Source organism: Pleurodeles waltl, chromosome 5, assembly GCF_031143425.1.
Source record: "Pleurodeles waltl isolate 20211129_DDA chromosome 5, aPleWal1.hap1.20221129, whole genome shotgun sequence".
In the NCBI taxonomy this organism is placed as follows: domain Eukaryota; kingdom Metazoa; phylum Chordata; class Amphibia; order Caudata; family Salamandridae; genus Pleurodeles; species Pleurodeles waltl.
The window spans coordinates 1,757,443,774-1,757,462,950 of record NC_090444.1 but is presented as its reverse complement, the minus strand read 5'-3'; the positions used below and the strand labels follow the sequence as shown (position 1 = coordinate 1,757,462,950).

The 19,177-nt window shown below is 42.6% G+C and overlaps 1 protein-coding gene across 1 annotated transcript in view; it reads left to right on the top strand.

Annotated features, from left to right (window-relative positions):
• BLK (BLK proto-oncogene, Src family tyrosine kinase) overlaps positions 1-19,177 on the top strand; it is a 380,194-nt gene that overhangs the window by 227,809 nt on the left and 133,208 nt on the right. Inside the window, exons 8-9 of the mRNA XM_069236157.1 lie at positions 9,440-9,592; positions 15,445-15,624. Of these exons, the coding sequence (XP_069092258.1) occupies positions 9,440-9,592; positions 15,445-15,624 (333 nt within the window). The remainder of the gene's footprint in view (positions 1-9,439; positions 9,593-15,444; positions 15,625-19,177) is intronic.

Sequence of the window (19,177 nt, the reverse complement as noted above, 5' to 3'; positions counted from 1 at the left end):
TGATTTACTAAACATTGTATAGGTTCTGATACATCCACACAGTACTTGCAATGCAGATATGTATCTGGTGTGTGAATGAGTAAGGTTCTGTAAATTCACAATATTTTTTTGTAAAAAAGTCTGACCTTTACTGGGCTGATGTGTGTCTAGTTGTATGTAAGGGAAGAAGTGGTACTTCAGAAACTCAAAGTCGATTTTTAGGGATAAGAATATTTAAGTTTGATTTTATGGGTTACACACCCAAATGCAGTAACCTCTAGTGTAGTGTATCACTTGTAATCCTCCATAGCTGTTACTTGTGTTGGAGCATCTGACCCACAATGATGTTTGTTGTGAACATTTCTTATCCCATCCCATCTCTTGGTGGGAGCCATTCCACACTTTAAACATTGTCTTTGTAGTCAGAGACACATTTGTGTCAGATGTTCACCATTCAGAAAATGCATCAGATTACAATTACCCACCTTTCACTACTATATCACTGGGTCTAGCGTTGTATCAAAAATCCATTCATTTATCACTGCCAGGTGGGACGCTCAACAGTGTGCCGCTGGATCAGCCATTCCAAGGCCACCATTAAAGGACGATTTGCAACATTTAGCCTTGTTGATGCGTGGGGCCCACTTACATGATAGAACAGATCTGACCATGGAAGTTAAACGATTAAAAAAATGTGCTGGTATTTTGTGGGGAGTGTTTTGGAGGGCACAGAATATTCTAGGGAGAGCAACTCATTTAAATGTTGCACGTCTGAACTTGAGGGATATCAGCAATTTAGTCCAATGCAGAATATCCCCTTTACCCATCTCTTGTCAGGTTGCCCACATTGCCTTTACATTGTCAAATGGGGTTTCTGAGATATACATTCCCAAGAATTTATCCAATTTATAGTGAATACGTGGCCCAGTCACCAAAATCCCTTCTCCCTGATATATGTTGAAATCAACATTTTTCCCAGCAGACAGTCAGCACAACAAACACAACAAACACATTTATTATGTTCATTTTCCATGGGCCAGATTCCTCTAGATTCCCCCAAAATTAAGGAGATTGTCCACCAAAAACAACACCTCATCCTTAACCCTAGTACCTCATTTGAATCTTGTCTCATCTGAATCAATTCTTTTCAAAGTTGCCAAAGGCTCGATGGCAATGGCAATACCCTCACCATGTTACAAATGTGAGTTTTTGTAAATGAGATGCAACACACATTCTAGTAAACAATTCCTGTAGTCTCTCCTTGTTCGGCATTATTAGACACATTTTCATCACTTTTTCAGAAATCCTTAGCCTTTTTAGAAATTTCGAAGATATGAAGCACCTCACTATGAGATTGTTGTTGTTGTAGAAGGCTGGCTCTCTATACAGTGTACAAAAAAAGACCTCCACTGCGCTGAGAGTCCAGCAAACCCTCCTTGAAATCCAGAGGTAAAAAGCAGACCACCAAATGTTCTGTTTTTGTGGTAGTGTGGGCCAGCAGTTATATTTTCTTGGAGACGTGCTAAGCATTGGTTGTACTCACAGTATCAATAAATGTGGACACACACTCAAAAGAATAACTCAATTTACAAACATACTTCAGATTTTTATAAAAAGTTCAAGACCCAGATGCTTAAAATCATGTAAGTACTTTTGAAGTTATGGTTTTTCAAGTTTAGCAAAATTAATATTTTTGTGCTTAATTAGACACTGTAGGAATCATTGGGAAAAACTTTAATAATACATATAAAATCAGGCAGTGCTCCCACAAGTGTTACATTCTCTTTTTAGGTCGGGTTAGTTGAGATGTCCTGTGGGTGCCGGAGAAGTTTGGGTGGTTCCCGGTTCAAACGGGAGCAGCAACTGAATGTCTTAGAGCTGGTGCAGAACGGAGAAAGGGAGCACCTGGAAACACACTGGACAGGTGGACTTAAAGGTAAATACGGTGGGTTCCTTTGGATTGTAAAGGTCACAAGGGGTTAGGGATGCCTAGAGCACAGCTGGTTTTCTGATGCAGGGACCAGGGAGGCTGTGTGCAGTGCAGATAGGTCAGCCAAGGGTTGTGCATCAAGGAGTCTTTGGAGCCAGGTCCAGGTCACTTTGAGGGGGGATTGCAGGTCAGCAGAGCCACTCTGGGGGTGACTCTTGGGTGTCCTGAGGTCCCTTGACTGGGGCTTGCTTCTGGTCCTTGGCCAGTCCGGATTGGACGTTTCGTCTGGGTGTCTGCCATTGGGGGTCCAGTACCCTGGGCTATGGCATGTCTCAGCCACTGGAGGTCACAGTGCCACCAAACTTGGCACACTGGCAGGGTTTGTTCTCTGGGTCTGTCAGGTTAAATTTGATTGGGCTGCTGTGTCCGGTTCGTTGGTCAGCGGCTGCGAACTGGACTTCACTTGTTTCTTGCCTGCAGGTAATGATGCCTTCACTCAGAGGCAGTTTCTTGGTGATTTTTAGATGGTTGAAGGTCCTCTGGGGTTTCTTGGAGTCCGTTCGATGTCCAGTTGACTCCTCAGCGGCGATTGTCCAGTCCTGGGTGCATCAAGCAGGGTTTGGTGCCTTTTTCTTCATGCAGCAGGAGTTCTGTTCTCAAGCCTTGGGTCATTTTTGTTGCTGGTCTTCTTGTGTCTATTGAATCTTATCTGCAGGCCTAGGGATGCCCACGAAATACTGTATTTAGTGGGCGTTAAGGGGAGTACCTGGTAGTGGCCAATGGACCACCGACATTAGGGTGGCTACACCCATTATGTGACCACTTCCTGTGGGAAGGGGTCACATCCCTAACCCTGATAGACTATTTTCTTGCCATCCAAGATGGAGGAAATAAAATAGAGTGGTCACCTCACCTGCCACACCTGGGAGTGGTGCAGGCTGAGGGGAGCCACTTCACCTACTCTGAATACGTTTTCCCTCTCAAAGTGTGGGGAAACCATCGGGCGTCCATCTGCTGCTAGCAGCAGAGTCAGAGGCAGTAAAACCTTTGAAGCTGGGCGTGAGTGCCTGCCTGGGGAGGAGGTGTAGCACCTCCACCCAGGAAAGGCTTTGGGCTCCTGAGAGCAGAACCGCTCTGGGAGCAGCCCCAACACCCACCAACCACGCACGCAACTTGGGCATCATCCTCGACTCAACACTCTCCTTGACCAAGCAAGTCAGCGCTGTCTCCTCAACCTGCTTCAACACCCTCTGCATGCTCCGCAAAATCTACAGATGGGTCCCCACAGATACAAGAAGAACAGTCACCCAAGCCCTCATCAGCAGCGAACTTGACCACGGAAACACCCTCTACGCAGGAGCCCCGGCCAAACTCCTCAAACGACTGCAACGCATACAAAACGGCACCGCACGCCTAATCCTCGATGCCCACCGCCACAGCCACATCACCCCCCTTCTGAGAGACCTACACTGGCCCCGTCAACAAAACGATAACCTTCAAGCTCCTCACCCACGCACACAAGGCGCTCCACAACACTGGTCCAGCCTACCTCAACAGACGACTCACCTTCTACACCCCGTCCAGCCAACTCCGCTCAGCCGACCTCGCCCTCGCCACCGTCCCCGCATCTGAAGAGCGACTACCGGAGGCAGATCCTTCTCCCACCTCGCCGCCAAGACCTGGAACACCCTTCCCTTGCCCCTACGACAGACCGAAGACCTGCTGACTTTCAGGAAGCGGCTCAAAACCTGGCTATTTGAGCAGTAGCAGCACCCTCCCCCCCCTCAGCGCCTTGAGACCCTCACGGGTGGTAGTGCGCTCTACAGATACACTGATTGATTGATTGATTGAACCTGTCATCCCAGGAGTCCAGATTTGTGTCTGGTGGTGGAAGGTTGGTAAAAACCAGTCAGCACCGTGCCAGGGCTGTTAGGTTTTGAAGGGGGCACCTATAAGGTGCTCTCTGGGTACATGTTATATTAAATCCAATACTGGCATCAGTGTGGGTTTATTATTCTGAGTTGTTTGATACCAAACAACCCAATATTCAGTGAGACCATTGTGTAGCTGAGGAACATGTAATGACTAGTGTCCAGCACATGTATTTGCTTTGGCTTCCCTGTACACTTCCTATGTCTTAAGGGTTTGTAAAGACACCGTAGGGGCATATTTCCTCATGCAAACATATGCCCTCACATGCATTATAGTGCATCCTGCCTTAGGGCTTTAAGGCCTGCCAGAGGGGTGACTTACCTGTAGTGCATGCAGTGTTACTGGACAGGGCACTATTGGTGAGTGCCATGTTGAGTTTGCAATTTTTAGATAGACCTTGTCATGCACTTAAAATGTCAATCTGCATGAGGCTGGTGTTGGGCCTTTCAGAGTGGCACAATTTGTGCTGCAGTTCTGGGGGGCCCTCTTCAGTACCCATGCCCTAGGTACCAGGGGTACCACTTACTAGGGACTTACAAGGGTGGCTGAAGTGCCAATACACAGTATACAGATCTAGCCCTGGGAACCTATTTAGCAAGGTCCCGGGGCACTTACAGTTTGAAACCACGTCATTTTCCAGGCAAAAAGTCGGGGTCTAGCATGTCAAAAGAGGCCCTTTCTCTCAGTTGTCTCTTAACAGAGGGTGAGCAGAATATATCCTTTTTGGCCATATTGGAATGCTGAGTCTGTGGGCAAGTTTAGACAGTGGCTTGGTAGCAAAAGTAATGTCTTAATATCATTTACAAAATATCCCTTCTTAAGTGTACATTTCTATTATTAACATAAATGGGGAGAAATTGTTCGAAACAATACTCAGGACACTATATTTCTGTCAGACAATATTTAAACCAAGACATTCTGGTACCATACTGTAACAGTGTTCATCTGTAATGATTTCTGAGATCTGCACAAGGACACAACTCAGAAAAAATCATAATTGAGTGCCTTTATGTGTTGCTGTTAACATGAACTGAAAGAACCTCTTTTCTGTCTTCCACTAAGCTCAAGTCTGTTTCCTTGTGTCTGCGATCTGTCAGGACACATTAAAGCCAAACTAAAGAGCTGAAAAGGGGTTGACCATATTCACTAATGTGAAGGCAAGCACCCAATAAAAATCTGAATGGTTTTCAGATTTAGTTTGAAGACATCAACAGAGCTTGTCCCATCTGCAGCTTTTCTTATTTTGTAATGTTCTGTGGTGTTCCCAGTACAGATAAACTATTTCCTCTTAACAAATGTTGCTAAATGCAATTTGATGATAATTTAAAGTATTTCCTTTTATATGGTATCTTATCAGGCAATGCATCTACTAAAATCATCTGTTCAGCTTCTAATTTGTCTCAGTTGATAAAAGTAGTATAGTTTAGGTGGGAAACAGCACCTCTAATTCACAGCCGGATGGTTATTCATTATAAATGTAATATACACATTCAATATTGTCTGCACACTCCAAATTTCTGTGTAATTCATTGTTTAGAATGGGTGATAAAGAAGCCACCCTGCTTCAGTTTGCCACAAATCGTTGGTTTGATTGAGCAATTCAAAGAGGCAGAGCAAGGATGTTTACCCTCACCATTGCTCTTTGCATTATCATTGGACAAACTAGTAATTGCAGTCAGAGGAAAAATAGAAATTGCATGGATAAAAATTGGTTATTTACAACTTAAACTCTTTTTATATGTAGATGACCTGATTGTGACCCTGAAGTAGCAAGATAACTGTTCTCCACTATTATTTGACTTAATAAACCTGTTTTTGAAAATATTAGGGTTCATCATCAATTGGATTAGGCCGAGTATTTGTTTTTGTCCGGGAAGACATTCAGAACTTAATTTATGCATGTTAACTTGCTTCGGTAGATGGTTTTCATAAAATATGTAGGCATTACAGTACAGATAGACCTTAAGAAAATATAGGCAATGAACTGTATTCTATAATAGCATATAGTAGGAATTATTTGAAGGGAGAAATGTATTTTGTGAATCTGAAGGAAAGTGCAAGCAATAAACATTATGATTCTCTCGCAATTGCTTGATAGTTTTCAAAATATTACATTCTAATGATTTGCATCAACATTTCTACACATAAGAAAGTTATTCAGGTAATAGCAATGTTAAATGCTCAATATATAAGCTTCACATTGCCACACTGAGGGAAGTTTTCAGCTTTCTGTTGGATGAAAAATACCATTAGTCTTTAGGTTACAACAAGTTACAAGCTGAAAAAAACCTACAGAAAAAGAAAAGCTAACATTTTTCAATTGGAAAAGTTAGATCAGAAAGGTGTAAAGTTGTATGAGCAGTTTGCTCAAAAATACTAGTCAAAGGAAAATGCACTGTTAATGATTAAACAGCCTAACAACTTATCAAAATTAACTAAAGACAGAGATTTTATGTTGAAATTGAATTTAGAATAACAGCTACTTAAAAACAAATGAAACATTTTCAAATGATTTATTCGGCTAACATCTGTACTATGTGCTATAAGACAAGTATAGGGAGTCAAAATGAAAACATTTACAGAGCTTGGTATGAAATTTAACTGGAATGCAACAGATTTTGAGGTGTGCCTCCAGAAAGAAGAGACCACAGTATCGATGGGACACAATATTGAGGAAATAATATAGAAAATAAAATATCAACAAGTAAGTAAGTCTAGACTTTTTATGCCTAACTGAACATGTAAGTGTCTACGTAGTACACATATCTTCAAGGTATGTCAATGTGGAGTTAGGACTAGTAAATTTATACTTTTCAATATCCACTTAACATTCAATATTTTACCCTCTGTATTTTGTTGTTGCCTTCAATATTCAGTAGTACTATCAATTTTGAAAGGTAAAAGCTTGCCTGAAACTTGAAATGGCTTTCTTCCTCAGCAATACAAAATGAGTTTGCTGGTTCACCACAGAACTGAAATCCAACAAATGCAACTGCCGGCAACTACAAATGAAGTGGTGCACCAGCAAGGAGACAGAAGACCACACCACCCTCAAGACAGCACTCAACCAGTAGCACTGCCTCCTGTAAGAAACAAAGAAGAATGCCTTAGCAGACCACATAGAAGCCAGCACAAACCAGAGCAAGGAGCTCTTTGCGATTGTGAATGAGTTCTCCAACCCTGGAGCCACTGGTAACAACACCAACCCCTCCCAATAACTGTGGACTTCTACCAAACAACAAGATCTCAGCCATCTATGAACATTTCAAACCCCAACCCACCACTGCCAAGAGAATCAGCCTGCTCACAACACATATACAAACCCAAACACCTATTCACCCATTGGCACCCTTTCACAACTTAAGCCACAATCTCCATCATGAACTCCGTGCACTCTGGTGCATCCACGGACCCCTGTCCCCACCACGTCTTCGACCTCGGGAGCATGACAATTGGCGACGAGCTCAAGAAAGTCCTGACCTAGCAGAACCAAAGAACTATCAGCCTATCTCCCTGCTCCCCTTTCCAGCAAGGGTTATGGAGAAGGCAATTAACCAGTAACTCACTGAACACCTAGAACACAACAACCTTGTTGACCCTTCTCAATCCAGATTCCAGGCCAACCACAGCAACAAGACAGCCCTGATCACAGCCACAAATTACATCAGGGCCCTCCTGGGCCACTGCAAAATGGTAGCCCTCAACTTCTTGTCAGCCGCCTTCAACACTCTCATCACCTCTTGAACAGCAGACTCCACCACAATGGAATCAAGGGAGACGCCCTCAATTGGATCGTCTCATACCTCACTTAAAGAATCCAGATAATCAGTCTCCCTCCGTTCACCTCGGAACACAAGAAAATCACCTGCTGCATCCCCAAAGATCGACCCTAAGCCCCACCCTCTTCAACACGTACATAACCCCCCGGCAAACACCATCAGATCACATGGTCTCAACATCATGTCTTACGCTGACAACACCCAGCTCATCCTGTCACTGTCAGAAGACCCCTCCACCACCAGAGCCAACTTCCACAGATGTATGATAAACGTCACAGACTGGATGAAGAACAACTCTCTTAAGCTAAGCACGGACAAGACAGAAGTTCTCATCTTTGGGAACAACACCTCCCCATGGAATGACGCATGGTGGCCTGCTGAACTCAGCCCATCACCTACAACATAGACAACATCTTGGAAAGCAAGCTAACTATGAAGAAACAGGTAAACACAGCCTCTTTCGCCTGCTTCCTCTCCCTACACATGCTCCGCAAAATCTTCAGGTGGCTCCCAGTCAACACCAGAAGAACCTTCATGCAGGCCCTCATCACGACAAGGCTGGACTACAGGAACACACAGTACATAGGAATCACAACATGCCTCCTGAAGAGACAACAGACAGTACAAGTCTCAGCAGTCAAACTCATTTTTGATCTCCCCAAACAAACACACATCACACCCCACCTCAAGAAGCTACACTGGCTCCTGATCAAGAAGAGATGCCACTTCAAGATGTTGACCCACGCATGCAAAGCCCTGCACAACAAAGGACCAGCATACATCAAACACATGACCTTCCACCAACCTAGCTGACACCAACGATCCGCCACCCTATTCCTTGCAGACATCCTGCAGATCAGCAGAGGCAACAGCAGAGGACCCTCCTTCTCACACGTGGTGGCCAAAGCCCAGAACAACCTTCCTCTGCACCTCAGGACTGCCTCATCGCTCCAGCATTCTGAAAAGGACTCAAGACCTCGCTGTTCGAATGAACAGATCACCACAAAGCATTTGCCACCCCAGTGCACTGAGACCCTCATGGGTGATTTGCCGCGCTTTACAAATCCTTGACTGATTGGTTGATTGATTAAATTCTGTTTCTTAAGCTATGATAATAAAACAAAGACAATTCAGAGCTTGCGATATTTACAAAATTCTGACCTATCAAAAAAGGTTGGGGGTATTCATGAAAACGATAGTCTGGAATGGTGTACAGAAATTGGGTTTAACAATCTATGCCAAAAATTATAAAAATAAGCTTATTCAAGAATATATTCTATGATGTGGGAATTAATGTAAAGAAATATTGAAGCTGAAACTGAAACATGATGCCTGCTGTTGTAGATGTTCAGGGAACAATTCTAATCTGCATACTTGTTCTGTACCGGTTTGATTGGATGGGATCGAAAGATGCATTTTCGAAGCACAACATGGTTATGCAAGCCTGCAACTAGAAGAGAAAATTACATTTTTTAATGATTTAAAAAAAAAAGAAAGAATCACTAGGGTAAAAAACACAATAGCTTCTCTATGATGATAGCAAAAATATGATTTTATCCAATTGGTTGTGGAAGGACCAAGTGTTCCAATAATTATGTAAGTACAATAGTGTGAAATGAGTGTCTTTCTTTGTTGCTGTGGTACTAGGAATGTTTTACTTTCCATTTCTCCAGTATTCAGACATAACCAATGAAACAGAATATAGCTGGTCCATCTTATTATACAAGTGCCGAACACTTCATCACATGTCCCATCTTCTCTTAATTTTACATTATTATTATTGATATACATCTGAATATATTATTTTCCTTTATGTCAGAAAATACGGATGGTTTGTGCCACAACCTGACAGTCCCTTGTCCTTCAGCAAACCCCAGGACACAATGGGGTTACGATGAATGGGAAATTCCCAGAGAGTCTCTAAAGCTGGTGAAAAAACTGGGTGCAGGACAATTTGGTGAAGTCTGGATGGGTAAGCATGTGTAAATGAAACGAAACGAAAATGTGGTTCATTGTATGAGTAAAGAACAGTTTGGAACATCATTCTTGTAGTACTTGGTATTTCCTTACATCCTTATTTTTCGATTGAGCAGAAGTTCACCTTAACTAAAAATAAGTTATGTTAACAGGCTGTTAGGTACCAAATTTCGATTTTATGTTCACTACCACTTCTCTGTATTTTGAGGCAGTTTCATCAGCAGACATTAACATGTCCACATGCTATCTCAGTTCCCTAATGTATTTTCTCAGTTCAGACTATACCAACTCCATATGACCTGTGAGGTGAGGAAGTTGTCAAGTCACATGAATGGTTGTTTGAGTCGGCTGGAGAGTTTAAGCATCAGTAATTGAACTATTCATCCACATGTGTGCGCAGTTCATCCCAATATGCATAAGACGTGTACTCTCTAAAGAGGATTTTGTGCACCCTGGGGGTACTGTGCATGAGCAAAATATTGAATTGGAGTTTTTTTTTATCAGGAAACTGGTAGAGGTCTGGGCAGCAGCAGGCAGCTCGTCTACTTACATTTGCTTTTGAGAATATCGGGGATTTCATTCCATATAATTATCACAGAGGGTAATTTGCTCAAAAGAACTTTTGCAATATGTCTCCATTTATATTTATTTTATCCTAGCCCCCATGCTTCGTAAGCTAACCCATGTAATACTACTCATGTAGAATTTATGAAATATGTGTAACCCAAGTCTTTACCAATCTGCTCTATTTCCTGTGTATTTATGAATCGCCATTTGTATTTAATTAGTAATTTTCCGGTGCTTATTAAAAGGCACCTGCTTGTTTTACAGTGCTCTTAAGACTACTGGGTTAAGTATAAAACAACAAATATTACAATTATAAAAACGAGATGCAATGATCTTGACATGCCCACTGCTCACATTGTCCTCAGGCTGCCTTCCGCAATTATGCAGTGAAACAGGTGGATCCTGCTTGGGGACTCCATCTAGCTGTCTCTGTAGTTCTCAGCAGGTCGTATGCTTTATTGGGACCCATATCCCTGAGAGAGAGCACTTTTTTACCGAGGACCTGGAGTTGCTGAAGTCCCAATGCGAGAAGGATGACCAGACGTGCTTTAGACTGGTAGCCAAGACCTCTGTAACAATTTGGTTTAAAATGTCTGCTGTTGTAAGAAGTTTTTAAACTCTAGAGAAATGACATTCTCAACTCAAGGGAAGTTAACGCTTTTTCATTCGCAGGACAGGTAGAGCTGAGACCGATAGATGTTTCATCATCTCACACCTGTGACTCGAACTACATGGTTCTTAATCATCCAGAGTCCTTAGGGCAGACAAGTGGGTAGAAAGGATTTCCCTTTGTGATCTACCCTTCACAGGCGTGCTTTGCAGGTGGATTTCCTTAAACTTTAGATGCAGCCATGAGTATCCAGTACACTTCTGCGTATGTGAGTGTCAACCAGCCCATTGTAGCCCTTTGTGTTGTTTTTGTGCACCTTCACTCCCTCTGATGAATTGCTGCTGCAAGTGTAGCTCAAAGGCATGGAGCTCTCCTAATTTCTGCCTTGCCAGTTTGAGGTTGGAAGATTCTTTTAAGTGCTATATGCAACTTTTTGTGTGTGTGGTCCCCTGTATGCTTAGGTATATGAAGGGGCATACTGGGATTATGCTTAAAGGCATGTGAGATGTTGCTGCTCATTACCAGCACATTGTAGACCATCCAGTGGCCGTACTAGGCCCTGATGCTTTGTTCAATGTCATACTTCTAGCAGTTTGGCATTGAGCTCTATTGAGGTGCGTCACAGTTGCATGCATCAAAGGTTGAGTTTTTGCAGATGGGGCAGGGTGTAGGGACTCTGATGCATGCGTGTCTCCTGCTGAGGTATTTTGCAGGTTTGTCGTGAGATGTTTTGATGTTCACCATGATGTCAGAGCTTCACTGCAGGCAGAAGCTAGAGAGTCCAAGGTGGAGGCCGTAGTCCATTGGAGTCCTGGTCAATCTGGACGATACAAGGGATTTATTTTAATCCTGAGACAGAATGTGGAAATCAGATGCAGATAGATTTTGCTGCACCAGGTCCACCGCGGGACTAAACATTATTTAAGAGTTTTGCCAGGGGATAAAGGGAATCATTGGAAGCAGTTTAAGGAGCTCTGGAGAGGGAAATGAAGATATGCTCTAGTAGGGACAGGAGCAGGGACATGAGAGGTTTGAATATTTCTTGGAGGGTAGCAATCAGTGTAGGCGACATACGGACAGTTCATTCTGGCAAAGGGGCCAGCACAAAGCAATGAAGTGGGCCCAGTTGCAATGGAGGGCTGACTGAGGCTATACACAAAGGAGAGTACGGGTGGGCAGAAAAGCAATATTCAGGATGGAGAGAAGGTGAAGTGGAAGAGGCAGTGGCAGAGTGGACAGAGAAGAGCAGGGTGGAGAAGGGAAAACAGGTAGGGACAAATAATGTGTTAGAAGAGTTGATGTCAAAGCTAACAGCAATAATTGAAGAGAAGCGGGCTAACCAATAGGTTGAAGGCTAGTCAAGAGCAGGAACAGGTCAACCAGAGGCTGGACAGTCTAGACGAAGGAAGTGGCATGGCATAGGGCGGTGAGCAATGGAGACAGGAAGAGGTGCACAGGCCATCAGGGAAGGACAATGCAAGGAAATTACAGTGGGAGCAAAGGCAGTAATGGTGGTATCAGAGGGAGTAGAAGTTGAGAAAGGGGACTTCTTAGCACAGGGGCCAGACTGGAAAATCTTGAGAGACCAGGTCACTCACCCGATTCTGCCTTCTCCAGGTAGGGAAAGAACTGACTGGAAGAAGAGGACAGAAGCAGCTGGTAAGCCACACAGGAAACCATGCCCCTCCTGCTCCTTAAAAAGCAGGGGGTGTCTTAAAGTAGTTCTCAACAGCTTACTCAGCGCTACCAAATCTAACCCAGCCACCTGTTACAGAATGACAAAGAATGGATGCCAAGAGGAAAACTGCCTCAACCACACCCTACCTCAGTTCCAAAACAGATAGGCAGGAAGAAAAGAAATACCAGATTAGGAGCTTGGATGTTTCTGCTCTTTGTCGGCACAGCAGGAATGGTCCACGTCTGAACCCCACATCTGCTGCTATATACAGCGCATCCCCGACCCTGGCTTCCCTCCAGCACTTGAAGGTCCCGCTCAACATTTCCTCTCCCACCTGTTCACCGCAGCGTACTAACATTTTCAGGGGCCCATAGTCCAACTACAGACCTTGGGGCTCACACTGAGACTGACGGCTACCACAAGGCCCCAGGATACGCCCACACATTGTCACATGCCAACATTTTGTGAACAAAAATAAGTAGGATTTTTCAAATTTCAATAACCAAATAGCTTAATGATTACTGGAAGAGTAAAATTTGAGTTTGTTGATGCTGAGCCAAATGCTGTAAGATACCCAGAATATCAAGTATGTTGGCTTACCTACAGAAATTAAATACAATGTAAGCTGAAAAACATGTTTGCATCCATTACGGCTCGAGTAAAGTAAATGTTGGGGTAAGCCGGTACATAATGGCAGTAGTGTGCAGACAAGAGTCCCTACAAAGCAAATCCTCTTCCTTCCCAGCAGTACAAAGCTATTGGTGCAGCGGAATATAGGACAGCCTTTCTAAGTCCTCAATGTACTCTTGACACTGCTGGGGGCTTTACTTCAGATGACAAGAAACAGTGCAGCTACTTAGTCTATCTAAGGATCTGATGTACAAAGGAATTTTATGGTTACAAATGTCAAATTGAAGCTTTTGTGACCGCAAAATGACATTTTTAAATGTACCAACCCAAATTGGGATTCTGTGACACGTTACCAAATCCCAGTTTGAGTTTGTGAGTACTAATTGAATCAAATTTCGTAAGGGACGTGTTTAGTGAGTCTCCTCTAAATACTGATTCCATATAATATGTATTAATGCTTTGCAACCAAAATCCGGTTGCAAAACATATATTTTTCCACAAACTTAAGGAGGTGGTAAGCCATTTGCAAATGGGACCCCTCCCATTTGTGGATGTTGACAAACATGGTTTTTAGGAGTAGCCTATGGTCCTCTGGCCTACTCCTAAAAAAAAGTTTGTGCAACTTTTAATATTTTTTGTGAACACATCCTGTTTTCCTTTAAACAAATGGGCTCAGCATGCTTAGTGAAAATTACTTTTAAAACGGCAGCAGTCTGCCAGCTGACTCTCCAGTGCACTACTGTAGCTTCACCACAGTGTTCTAATAAGAAAACTAGAGTGCTAACATTTTACAAAAGTAAGGCTTATCAGAATATCATTTGGGGGAATGAGAGCTATTGGACTTAATGACCTTTCTTGACAAGCAGGCTGACATAAATGAGCTTTGAGAAGTTTTTGCAAATAGCAAACCATCTTGTTTAAAAATGTGAGTGGGAGTATAGATTTTTTATTGATTTTACCATAATATAATTCTGATGAAGCTAAAAGTAGTTCATGAAAGAGATCCATACCTAGGCCAAGCATTCCTTTCCCACATCAATTTACTCAGGATAACAGTCTTTTATGTTGCTTAATACCTCCTCCATTTTAAAACAGTAATATTTTGGTAAACTTCAGATGTGTGTTTTTTTTATTTTCCATTTAAATGTATGTGAATGAGTTGTTGTTTGTACATGTAAATGTTTGTCTTTAGTCTTTACCACTTAGTGTTGTCTTGCATCTACTTGCATAGTTGTGCACTGACTTAAACATATTTTTTGTTTTGAGTTAAATATAGGGAAATGCTAAAATACGAAAAATTGTTGCTCTATATAAATTATCAACAACTGTATTCAAGAGTAATTAATTAAAACATATTTTAAAATACTTAACATCAATCAGACAGAAAAAAAGGCTCATTATTTTAAAACAGTGTAAACTGACATGCATTACACGATTTTCATAGACTCAGAACAATTTAAATATATAAAAGAAACAAGTGAGAAAGAATGTTTTGGGGACTCATTTATTCCAGGAACTCGTATAAGTAGAGATAAGAAATATGTTCAGCCTTCTTCACAGGGAAGTGAATGATTCTAAAGCTGTTTTCTCCATCAGATGCCCCCCGGTTCAGGCACATTCTGTGAGCAAGGTGAACATTTTAGTTCTTTATTAAAACAGAGTGGGCCCGATTCACAAAGGTAAACTTAGACCAGAAGTCTAAGTTTACACCAGAAGTCTAAGTTTAGACCTAAAGTCTAACTTTACTCGTAGTAAAGTTAGATTTTGGGGGTAAGATTAGACAAAAAGTCTAAACTTACACCAACAGTCTAACTTTACTACATGTAAAGTTAGACTTTAAGTCTAAACTTAGACTTTTGGTATAACTTTGACTTTTAATCTAAGTTTACCTTTGTGAATCGGGCCCTGTGATTTCCACAGGGAGCTGTTATTGGAAAGAGGGCTAGAACTGTTTTGAGACTTTTTCTTAACTATTAGATAATGACCATCTAGTAGCCATTCAAAATGCATTTTTGAAGTATATAGTTGGCTGATTTACAATTATTATTAGCCACCATTTTCAGACGTATTAATTTGCATGTTCGGAGTTTCTTTCAATGCTTATTGTTTTTCTCTGAGATACCACTGTGCACTATTAACTTGGAAAAAAAGTAAAATCAAGTTGATATTTTCAAAACAGTTCTGCAAATGTTATTGAACTTGAAAGGGACGTGTCATAAACAAAAGCTGAGATATAAGATGGGTTTACCTACTGCCCTCTGACACATAAGACCGCACTTTGGGTTTTTAAAGGTCAATCACAAACTAGGCTCACCATGTTATTTCCATACTTTTAAATGAGCCATGTTTTATTCTATTTTAGGGTTTTATAACAACAAAACAAAAGTTGCTGTTAAGACATTAAAGGAAGGGAGCATGCCCACCGAGGCGTTTCTGGAAGAAGCGAACCTGATGAAGACTCTTCAGCATGATAAACTAGTTCGACTCTACGCCGTAGTCACCAAAGAACCAATATATATTGTGACTGAGTACATGGCCAAGGGTAAGCAGGCTGTTGTCCTTTCACATGTCAAAGTGATATGTCTTATGATCTTTCTGCTATTTTGTCTATTTTTAAAAACATACCACAGCCTTTACTTTTCAGGAAATACTCATAAAGCTATACCAGCTCTAGGAACTTCTAACAGTCTCTCATTGTATTTATACGATAATCTTTCTTTTTGTGGTTTTATATAGTGCAAACTTGACCTGAAGGCATTGGAGCACTTTACATGAGCACCAGTTATGTTACACAAGGATACATTCATTTTCGGTAGGCACGGGGAGATTAAGGGCCAGAAGTATCATTCCGTACAACAGCGATTGCCAAATTGTGATTTTTAGCAAATCGCAATTAAGTAATCGCTATTGGAATGTACGAAACCCTAGGAGTTTCATATAGCGATTTGCAAGGGCTTGCAAATGGACCTACCTCATTAATATTCATGAGGTAGGTGACAATTTGCGAGCCATTGCGAATAGCTACAATCACAGGGATGGTGGCCTGCTGGGCTCAGCAGAACACCATGTCTGTGATTGCTTTTAAATAAATCAACCTTTTTTTTTTTTTAATGTAGCCAGTTTTCCTTAAAGGAAAACGGGATGCGTTTAAAAAAGAAAAATGAAAAGTTTACTTTTCATTTTATAAGAATGTTTTAAAAAAAAATGTTTCCAAATACATTCACAAACGAGAAGGGGTCCCTTGGGAACCCTTTGCGAATGGGTTACCACCTACTTAAAGTAGGTGGTAACTGTGATTGTTTTGCGACCGCATTCACGGTCACAAAACAATCATACATACCTCTGCGATTCAGTATTAGGAAGGGATGCCCTTGACATACCCCTTCCTAATACCGAATCGGTATGTAGTCGCAAATCCAATTAGCGACTCGGTAACACGTTACCGAATCGCAAATTGGACTTGTTACATACCAAAACGCATTGGGCCATTTGCAATCGTAAAAATGTTTTATACATCCGGCCCTAAATGATTTATCAGAATCACAGGATTTTGAGCTGGCACCGAGACTCGCACCTGGTTCCCCAGCTTCAAAGTCGGCAGCTCTGGCAATTACGCCACATCCTCTCCCCTTGAGGTGTACTTTTCAGAAGAACTTGAAGGTTCATTCAAGGACTCATATGTTTATAAAAGTATCACAGCCACTCTAAACTGATTGGAAGACAGTGGTAGCGTGAGATTTAGTACTAGGCACTCTCATTAACTTAGCATAATCGCACTCTGCTGGGCTCATTGTTGATTGTTAATTGCCCAGCCTGCATTAATGGGCCACAGTGAAGAGCACATATTGGGGGTAAAAGAAAGAAACAGTTAAAAGCTGGTACTGCCCGGCAGCTTGGATCACCTGTCACTTGCTGTTTTTTCGTACATATTTTTATTATTTTATTTTGAATTTTATCACCTGTCACTTGCTGGCTATTCCTACATATTTTTATTATTTTATTTTGCGAAAAATACATATTGATCTTTATCTTATCAGATGACATAAGCCCCATTGTCATACTTTGGCACATTGTGGGCGCAAGAATAGATTTAATACTTTAAGGAATTATACACGATCCACCTTACAAGACTATTACATCCCTGCCCAATCTGTGACAAAATATGAGCCCCACAATTTAGATAGTAGTTTCCCAATTACCTTTTCTTGAACAGATAATATAAAGGCTATACATGCCCAGAAATCAGGAAAGGCCCCTGGAGTGGATAAAATCCCAGGTGATCTGTTCCATTCCGGACCGCAGGTTTGGGGCCCATATATAAATAAACTATCCAATGCTGGGGGGACCTGGCCATGCTAGCGGAAAGGTTGGTGATCTAATGCAGAGCTCTGCAGAGCAATGGCCATCTTGAATGGTGGGGACCTACCTGAGGTGGCTGTTTCATCATGTTTGTATAGGGGAAGTGACTTGAATCCTGTTTGGCCTTGGGGGAATGAGTGGAACTTTAGGTGGGCTGCTGTGTGAACTTTAGGTGGGCTGCCCATTATTGCACCCAGGGCCTAGTCAGGACTATTGGCCTTAGAGACCCAACAGCGTTCTGGGCTGCTGGCGAGCATGATGCTGACTCCCTTGCCCACCTGCTGTATTGGGTAGGCTGTGCCACTGTGACACCCCCCATGAGCCACTCCCACACATAGACATTGCAGGCTGAGGGGCCCCAGAGATCGACCCTGCGTATGGGGATGAGTGCTGCCTGGGTTGAGTGCTTCGGGTAAATACACTTACACTGGAGGACGGTCTTCACTGTTATTCCAATCTTCTCCCTAGCTGCTCCTTCTGCCAGACAAGGCCTCCTGGTGACTCACAGAGCCCTACAGTGACCTCTTGCCCCGCTGTTACCTTGTGTTCCCCCATGGCACTCTTCAACATGGCTTGTTTGCGTTACTGTGTCTCTCCTAGATGAGGCATCCTTTGACCAAGGATTAACACTTAACACTGATTTAGCTGGCTTTTATTGTGCAGCCTTTGTTCTCCTCACACTGGGCGTTGAGTTCAGTCCCCCGTGCTGAACTTTGGTGATGGATTTCTTTGTCCCTAGGTTACAATGGTCAAGACTGTAGATCCTTTGGCCGTAGGCCCCATACGGGCACACCACCTTGGCCGATTATAGCCCGACTCCTCAATTTTCACAAGCAGAACGATGTCCTACGTCTGGGTCGTGAGAAGGGGCTCCTGCAGCACCAAGGCTCTGCAATATTGATATTCCTGACTTTACTGCCACTCTCCAGGGTGCCAGATATAAGCTCATGGAGGTGGGGCACATGCTGCGTAGCCACAATATTAAGTACTCTGTGCTCTACCCGGCATGCCTGAAAGTGGACCTAGACAGAAAGACTCATGTTTTTCAGAACACTGCAGATGCGGTGACATTTTGTAAAACTCTGTCAACGGCAATGTCATAACCCACATCTCACGGGTGGTTCCTCCATTTGCACTAGTCCAGATGCCCAGAATCAAGTGGCCTCAAGAAAGAACTGATGCAGAAGATGAATGGCGTCCTTTATTTTTTCTTTTCATTCTCCTCACTTTACAGGCAATATTGCTCACCTAAATGCTGCCCTCCTTACTCAACAGCTCTTGAAACCGGCTGGACTTCATTCCCCTTTTCCCTCTCCATCTCTTATCTTCCTCAGTGAGACTTTTCAGCAGTCCCACTCCTTACCTGCTGTTATGGTTTGTTGTGTAATACTCCTGCTCAGATTTGCCCAAGAGCGATGTTATGCCCCATGGTGTGTATCACCCTTTGGTAGTTTATTTTGTTTGATTGGGTTTGTGCTTTATGGGCTCTGGTGCTGACTGTTGGGGTTACCAGTGTGGTTGTTGTAGAGGGTTGTTAAGTAATGCTATTCCATGGCTATTTCAGTTGAGGAGGTTTCACAATCACATCTATTGCTGTGGCCAGCTCCTACATGTGCTCTGAGTTTTCATTCTCATGTGCCATTTTATTTTCCTTTTTGCTCCATGACATCTTGTAGGTATATGCTTAAATGGCTCACCTAGAAGATCAGAGGTCTAAATGACCATCATAAGGTCAG